This window comes from Onychostoma macrolepis, chromosome 19, assembly GCF_012432095.1.
Source record: "Onychostoma macrolepis isolate SWU-2019 chromosome 19, ASM1243209v1, whole genome shotgun sequence".
Lineage (NCBI taxonomy): Eukaryota > Metazoa > Chordata > Actinopteri > Cypriniformes > Cyprinidae > Onychostoma > Onychostoma macrolepis.
This window is the reverse complement of record NC_081173.1, coordinates 31,588,278-31,597,188: the sequence shown is the minus strand read 5'-3', so window position 1 is coordinate 31,597,188 and position 8,911 is coordinate 31,588,278. Positions and strand designations below refer to the sequence as shown.

General features: G+C 37.0%; 1 protein-coding gene across 1 annotated transcript; it reads right to left on the bottom strand.

Moving 5' to 3' along the window:
• Positions 1 to 1,845: 1,845 nt before the first annotated feature.
• Positions 1,846 to 6,184, bottom strand: LOC131525903 (tumor necrosis factor receptor superfamily member 11B-like). The gene is made up of 4 exons (XM_058753902.1): positions 6,027 to 6,184; positions 5,116 to 5,497; positions 3,098 to 3,271; positions 1,846 to 2,512 (listed from the first exon to the last, which is right to left on the bottom strand). Exons 1-4 carry the CDS (start codon positions 6,027 to 6,029, stop codon positions 2,235 to 2,237), a joined length of 837 nt encoding a protein of 278 aa, XP_058609885.1. The 5' UTR covers positions 6,030 to 6,184; the 3' UTR covers positions 1,846 to 2,234.
• Positions 6,185 to 8,911: the final 2,727 nt, after the last annotated feature.

Genomic DNA, 8,911 nt, shown 5'->3' with positions numbered 1-8,911 from the left:
TTTGAGAGCAGACTCTGATCCTTGTATCATGACAGTGCCATTTTGATACAAGTTTAAGGTCAAAAATCTTGTTTCGTTGTTGTTTTCAGTATCTTCAAATACTAGGATTTGTCTGCCTTTACAGATGCCTCTTTTCTTGGTGAAGGGGAAATGCTGACAGAAAGCAGTGTGCGATAAAAGGCTGTGTTCAGAGTAGAAGAGCAGGTTAGTCAGGACACTGTACACTGTAGTGTTTCCTTCATCTGCTTCTGTCTGAGGAGCTGCTTGGATCTCTCGGAGCTCTTCTGAGGGTAGATGAAGGGGCGGGGCCAAGATGGCCAGCATGGCTGATTTAGAATGTAAACAATCAACTGAATTAACTGCCAGTGGTTTGTTTATTTTCTCTTGGTCAGGATACAAAGTTATTAAAAATGAAAAATAAGTCAAAACGTAGGAAAAAATAACTTATACTGATGCAGAAGAGAAGAAAAAAAAAAAAGTCCAGTTGTGACATTAAAAAAAAAAAAATCATGCTGCAATGCATGCTGGGAGCCATGGGTGAGTTTTGTACTATGCTAGTACCCAGCATGCATTGCAGCATGATTATTATTATTTTTTTTAATGGTCACCATTGTTGAGGTTCATAAGTTGATTCTTGATGTCTGTGTGAGTCTAACTTCTGCCATAGATTAAAACTTTTTGTGGACAAACTGTTTAGAAAGTCCTTTATATTAACTGACTGTCACAGAACCACTGGCTCTTAGAATCACTCTTACTATAATCAATACAACATCCATTTAATCAGAGACTAGACACACAATGAGTCTATCTTCACTCTCAACGAGATCAGTTCACTTACAGATGATTGTCATTATAAATATATATCAACCAACTGCCGGTCATTTTCTCTGGGCTTTTGAGTTGTAACAAATATGTTCGAAAAACAGCCAGAGAAAAAAAAACTAACAGAAAAACAACTAACACAGAAGTCAAGGGTAAAGAGTCCAACTAAAGCAGACACTGATCTCTAACATGGTTACTTCAATTGAAAATAAATCTTAATTAATTCTCAATAAGATCTTCTGTAGATGTCTGACAGAAATAAAGTCAGTCTGGTTATTAATAAGTTTGTGGGGTTGTTTAATCAGATCTTGAGATTTAATGTATTTTATTTCAGTTGATTTCATCTAAGTCTGTGGCTGAAGTCAGTTGTTGTTCTTGTGTTTCTCTTTTCTTCTGTGATTGTGTTTGTTAACAGCAGGTGTTCATCACTAATGCTCAATCAGCACTTAATTAATCACTTAACTGAACTCAACTGAAATAAGTTCAGTGCACTCATAATTGTTAGTTTTAAAAACTTAAAATTTTAAGGCAATCAGTTTCCTCAAACGGTTTGAGTTAAGCTAACTTGTCAGGTTTTACAGTGTGGGAGCCCTTAGGCTAGCACTAAGTGGGCCCGTGAAGGGCCAGTGCAGGCTTGTTTGCAGGGTTGTTCATTTAGTTTTTTACTTCATTTTTGGTTTTATGCAATTTAGAACTTCAACTTCACTTATTTTATTTCAATTAGCTGCTAGTTAATTTTTTTCATCTATTTTTTTTTTTATTTCAGTTTGATTTAAATTACCAAAAAAAGGTTTTTTAAATTAGTTTTAGTTAACAATAACTACAGTTATAAAAGATCAGATCAGACTTTGTGAACCCAATATTAATATCTGTCTTGATGAACTCCCTTTCTAGTTGAAACTTTGTTTGTTTCCACAGCTGCGCTTTTTCAAATGCATTCTTGACTGTGAAACTCTTATCTTGCCTCAAATATGACAGCAGATGCATTTCAGGTCAATCAAAAGGAAAACCCTAGAGACAGAATATATTTCACATCCGCTCTTTTCACTGTGTTTAATGAGCTGTTTTGTAGTCTGATACAGTTTGGTCAATAAATAGAGAACAATCTTTCAATGCAAAACCAATACAAAAAATTAATCTGTAATATTTACAAAACAGTGGAGTCTAGTGCAACACAGCATTGTGAAATTTATTGACAAGACAGACTGTAAAGTGCATGAGTACAATCTGAGTGTCACACATCCAACATCCCTCACTGGAGCCTTAAACTGATCCAGATGTTAAAGTATCTAACGGTCACGACAAAATCTGATGCACTTCTAGATTTTATAAAGCAGGTGAGACAGTATCAAACTCAAATCAGTGCAGTGTGTTTTTTAGTGCAGTGTGAACAGGCTTCATCTGTCATACTGTTAGCAGTGCAGCTGCTGGAATCGCAGGATTTTGCGTGCGATCCTGTCCGCAAGCAGGTTCAGGTGCGATTCCTCCTGGATGGATGGCAGATTCAGTGGTTCCTCCTCTGACGTATCATCGCTCCAGTGCTGGAGCCGCTGCATTGGACGCACCACAGCCTGCTTACGAAACCTCTTCCTGCGCAGACAGCGGTTCACCAACTTCTCCAGACGCTCAATGGAAGTCCCGTATTTAACGTGTAGACTGGACAGAATCGGCTTGAATAAATCCACCCCACCTGGAAGAAAAACACCAGCCGAGGATGAATTTACAGATGCAGCATTCTCACTCAAGCTATGATTATAATTTCACCCCTTTATATCTTGCAATTCTGGATTTGTTTCTTGCAATTCTGTGATAATATTGCAACTTTGCATTTTTCCGTGCAAATTCTAAGTTTGCATCTCACGATTCTAACTTTTTTCTCGCAATTCTACGTTTATATCTTGCAAGTTCCAAGTTTACATTTTGCGAATTTAAGTTTATTTCACACAATTCTAAGCTCCTTTGCATTCTAATTCTAAGTTTATTTCTTGCAAATTCTAACACAGAACTTGCCAGATATAAATTATAATTGGTAGATATTACCAATTCTAATTTATATCTGGCAAGTTCTGTGTTTACATCTCACAATTCTAAGTTTACATCTCACAATTCTGTTTATTTCTCAAAATTCTAAGTTTATATCTTGCTACTCTGAGTTTATATCTCACAGTTCTCAGTTTTCATTGTGAAATATAAACTCAAAAAGGCAGTTGCTATGGTGATTGCTATGACTGTGTGTGCAGTTGCTGTGTAATTGTGAACGTGTGTGTTACCGTACCTTTCTGTGCGAGATGGTCACAGGTTGCACACACATTATCGTGCCACCTGGATCCCGGCAGCACCAGCTGCTCATCTGTCTGGCAGGCGCTGTGAGTAACGCATACTGCTTGAGTGCCGTTCGCATAGTGTCCGTCTGCGCAGAGCTCACACACCGTGTCTTTATGTGGCGTCCCTGCAGACACATCATCAAACATTACACATCAGTCTCCGAGATCCACCTTCGCATTAATCACTGTTTGAACAAGACCAGTGCAGACTGTGTCTGCGTCCTGATCACAGCCAACTAAAACACTGGCTTTGTGAAAAAACACACTGAGCTTTTAATGACATCAACAGATCATGTAGACTCATCCTTCAGGTGAATTTAACGGTTGCCAGGCAACATCATGCAGATGCACTAACAACTGTGAGTATCAGCTGATGTGTTGTTGCCCAGCAACCATAAACAAACTACAGTTACACTTCAAAACTTACCTGGAGAAGAATAGTTATACTGAATAATATTATGAATTGTTCTGAATATTTATTAATTTCAGTACAACTTATATATAAGTTATATATATATATATATATATATATATATATATATATATATTACAGTGTTAGTAACTAGTTACATGTAATGGACTTAAGTAATTTAATTACAAAATAAATCTGACCGTAATCTGTTACAGTTATTGAGAAAAAATGTGTAATTAAATTACAGTTACTTATGAAAATGTTAACGATTACAAGGGCATTACAACATACAGATTTAATTGATTTCTTTCATAAATTGCACTGTATGTTCTAAAATATAAGATGTTTCAGGAGTTTAAGACACAGAATAGGACACATGCTTATTCGATAAATGTTTTATTTCCTATTTGGGGTTATGTATATGCTTTATTTTTTAAGATTAACTGATTTTCCAAGGCATTGTTAGATGCCAGTGTTTCCTGTCATAGCTATGTGAAGATGTGATTTCAAAAACAGTATCATGGCTATTAAACTATTAATTGTTATGATATTAAATATGTTATGATATTGATATTAAATATATATATATATATATATATATATATATATATATATATATATATATCAGTCAAACCAAAATGTATTCAGACACCTTCAATATTTCTCACATTATCACAGTTTATTCGCTATAGTTTAGAAAATGGTAATAAAAAATAAGAAGAACTCAGAGTTAAACTGCGTCAGAACAAATTGATCTTGATAATGTCAGATAACTTTGATAGAAAGGTATGTAATGAATTCAGCTGAATAGCTGTCAGCTGTTAAATTTAAGAACACAATTAGATAAAACCAATTTAGCTCAAACAATTACCAAGTGATGCTTCATTTTGTTCAGTCTGTGTGTAAAAGGATCACATTAGCAATTAAAGAAAAACACTTCAGGAAAACATGATCAGATCAAAGTGTCTGAATAATTTTTGATCCCAACATTTTTTATCAGTTTTACTGGTAGTCCACTGTATGAAGAATTCTTGGGTATAATATGACCATGGAGCACAAAACCAGTCTTAAGTCGCTGGGGTATATTTGTAGCAATAGCCAACAATACATTGTATGGGTCAAAATTATCAATTTTTCTTTTATGCCAAAAATCATTAGTATATAAGTAAAGATCATGTTCCATGAAGATATTTAGTAAATTTCCTACCGTAAATATATAAAAACTTAATTTTTGATTACTAATATGTATTGCTAAGAACTGCATTTGAACAACTTTAAAGGAGATTTTCTCAATATTTAGATTTTTTTGCACCCTCAGATTCCAGATTTTCAAATAGTTGTATCTCATCCAAATATTGTCCGATCCTAACAAACCATACATCAATGGAAAGATTATTTATTCAGCTGACCCTTATTTGTGCTCCAAGGTCACATATTTCACAGTTTATTTTATTTTGCTATCCTCACTTATAAATGAGCTATAGTGTCCTGCACCCGCTAGTAAAAAGAACATCAAAAAGTGTATAATTGTTGGTTTGACTGTAATAAGCTGGTCACCTGGAGCTTTGACTCCGTGGCCCGGTTTGCAGGCGCTGTGTCTCCTGCAGAAGTGCTGGTCCCAGAAGAACCCCGCCTCACACTCGCACACCGTGTTCACGGTTCTGTTACACGGCTGAACGACCCGCTGGTGATCGGAGCACGCGTCGCACCGCAGACAGTCCGGGATGTAGTTCCAGAACTCCGTGAACAAACCCGCTCGGCAGGGCGCGCACTCCGTCTGGCTGGAGCTCGTGCAGTGCGCACGCAGACGCGTTCCCGGCGGACACCTGTCACACAGCAGCTGCTGTCCGGTGACCGGATCCGTGCGCCGGTAAGAGTGACCGTTCGCCGCTAAACCGGCTCCACAGAGAACCGGCAGAACCAACGCTGTGAGGAGAAACTAGAGAAACCAAAGCGCAGAGAGGAGAAACGTGTGTTATATATGTGACCATGGAGCACTAAACCAGCCATAAGGGGGAGTTTTTTAAAAATTAAGATTTATACATCATCTGAGACCTGAATAAATAATCTTTTCATTGATGTATGGTTTGTTAGGATTATCGGACAATATTTGTCTGAGATGCAACTATTTGAAAATCTGGAATCTGAGGATGCAAAAAAATCTAAATATTGAGAAAATCACCTTTAAAGTTGTCCAAATGAAGTTCTTAGCAATGCATATTACTAATCAAAAATGAAGTTTTGATATATTTACGGTAGGAGATCTACAAAATATCATGGAACATGATCTAATATCCTAATTATGTTTGGTATGAAAGAAAAATGGACAATTTTGACCCATACAATGTTGGCTATTGCTACAAATACATCCGTGCTACGTATGACTGGTTTACATATAGAAAAATACTTATACAAATAACTAAATGATATAAAGTTAAGATGTTAAGATAAAACTGTGAGTCACTCACCATCGCGCGCGCTGTTGTCGGGTTTCATTAATGCGCGGGATGCGCGGGGTTTATATCCTCACAAACACGCCCACAGATCAATAACTCATCGCTAAACCACGACACTGATGCTCGCTGATACTCATCATCACACTCAACATCAAAACTGGAAGAGAGTGAGTCATTCACCTGCTGGAGCAGAAAAACCCTCAGACTCAAATTGAAAGAGGAACCGAGAGAGACCCTTACAACACAAATAGAAACAGCACAACAATGCATCAGAACACCAACTACAACACATCACTCTCCAAACACTATAATAATAATAAAGGGATAAAACAGAACATAAACACAACTAATTTCATTTTTTCACAACATTACATCTCATGATATGATCAGATTTTTTCTTGCTTAACAGTACGTTTTTCACAATCATTACCATATCACCAGATCTTTACAATCTCATAAAACAACATTTCACAATACAGAAAAAAACAAAACAAAAAAAACATGATTCTGTTAGAGGAGTTTAGATATTTCATGTGAAATTAATCTTGATGCATAAAAGTGTGTTGTAGTTTCACTTAATTAAATATTGAGATCTTTATCATAGATGGTAGAAATACAAATCCCCTGGTGAATTAAACATCTGAAACCGGCCGGTTAATTTTTAGCTCGTTAGTCAGCTGGTCTCTCTGCGTGACCAGCTGAAGCTGTGGTCCAAACCCCTCTAAAACCACCAGGTATGACCAGGCAGAAAAGCCAGCTTAGTCTGGTTTCAGTTGGGTTTTTGTCAGCACATGATTTGAGTAAGAAATGCCTAGAGGTTCTTATAATACGAATTAGACTAAGCTGGTTCTATCTGGTCTTCCAGCCTGGTCATAGCTGGTTTTAGAGGGGTTTTGACCCTTTGTTTAGCTGACCAAACAGCTTGACCAGTTTAAACCAGGTAAGACCAGCTGACCAGCACAGGCTGATTTCAGCTTTCAGTAAGTCATGACCAGTCTTGAAGAAAAAAATAGATGACTAAGACTAGTTTATGCCAACAGATATTGCTTCAAATCATATGATATGGCATCATGATTTGTGACTATAAAAGAAAGTTACAATTGCACTGTCTAATAAATGAAAATTAATTTCTTTATGAAATCTGCAAACAATCATGGGGTTCTTTCGTTTTCATATCATCATATTTCTTTAGTGCACTTAAACAGCATAAATATTAATGCTGTTATTAACTGAACTGAAAAAAACAAACAAACTTAGAATAGCCAAGTGCAGTAAACTGTAACACTTAGTTAGAAATGGTCACGCCACTCTCACAATAAAAATAAAGTGGATATAAATAATTTGTCTTTGAGACTATTAGAAAATTGTATCATTAGAAAACTGATCATACCCTGACCATTCATTGTGATTTATTTCTATCTATTTTTGACAGTAAGAACAGATTAGATTTGTAAATGTTCTGTCTATACTAACACTAGCAGCACTACTAGTTAAGAGCTGTAGCGCCACCTGCAGGCTGATAAACACTGATACAGATGCAGAGAACCAGCAGGTGATGGGAAAACACCTGGTGTTAAAGCCATAGTTCATCCGGAAATTATGTTTTTTACTTTCTTCAGTGGAACACAAAAATCACAATAACTTGCACTGTATTCTCTGTCCGCACAATGCAAGTCATCAGGAACATTTTACCAACATTGTTCAAAATCTCCTCACAGAAGACAGAATGTCATAAAGGTTTGGAATGTTTAGAAGCCAGTTTCCACCACAGAGTGATAACAAGAACAACAAAAAAAGAGAAAATAATCATGACTCTTTTCTTAGAATTATTAAATGAGATTTCAGAATTATAAGGACAAATTGTGAGATATAACCTCAGAAATGCAAGGAAAAAGTCAGAATTGCGATATATGACCTCAGAAATATGAAAAAAATCTGAATTGTGAGATATAAACTCATAAATACAAGGAAAAAGTCAGAATTGCGAGATATAATCTCAGAAATATGATGAAAAAGTCAGAATTGTGAGATATAATCTCAGAAATATGATGAAAGTCCGAATTGTGAGATATAAACTCAGAAATACAAGTAAAAATTCAGAATTGCGAGATATAATCTCAGAAATACCTTACCTTACCATCTGGCGCTACAGACCCAGTGGTCCCTGGCCTCTACAACCATCCTCTTCCATGCTTGCCATTCGAAATTGGGCCGCAGCCCTACACTTCTCATATCCCTCCTCACTGTATCGGCCCATCGGCTTCTAGGCCTTCCCCTTGGCCTGGTACTGAAAGGCTGTGCCCCGAATACTCTCTGTCGTTCCTTTCCCATCCTTCGAAGGTGCCCAAACCAACGGAGGCGCTGAAGTCTAACAAATGTTGATAGTGATGTCTCCTGATACAGTGCTCTCAGCTCCTCATTCCTTCTCATCCTCCACTGTCCACCCTCATTCACAGGTCCAAATATTCTCCTTAGTATACTTTCCGCTCGAACATATCCAACATGTCTGCAAACTTTTGGTTAAGGACCCAGGTCTCACTGCCATATGAGACTACAGGTCTAATGAGGGACTTGTACATTCTGAGTTTGGAAGACCATTGAAATTCTTTAGGGTCCTTAATACGGTTTTTGTTTCCTCTAATGCTGGCAGGAATTGATCCTCCCCTTGATTCCTTTCCATTTCCGGTTCCCCTTCTCTTTCCTCATTCCTTTCTTCCACCCTGGTGTTCAGCAGGTTATTAAAATGCTCAATCCATCGCTGTAATTTGTCTTCTGTCCCCATCAGAAGGTTCCCCTGCTCATCCTTTATTCCTAGATTGCCAGGTTGATATCCATTTTTAGATTCCTTAATCCCCTTATAGAATTTCCTAGCTTCGTTGTTTCTTCTTCGGTTTTCT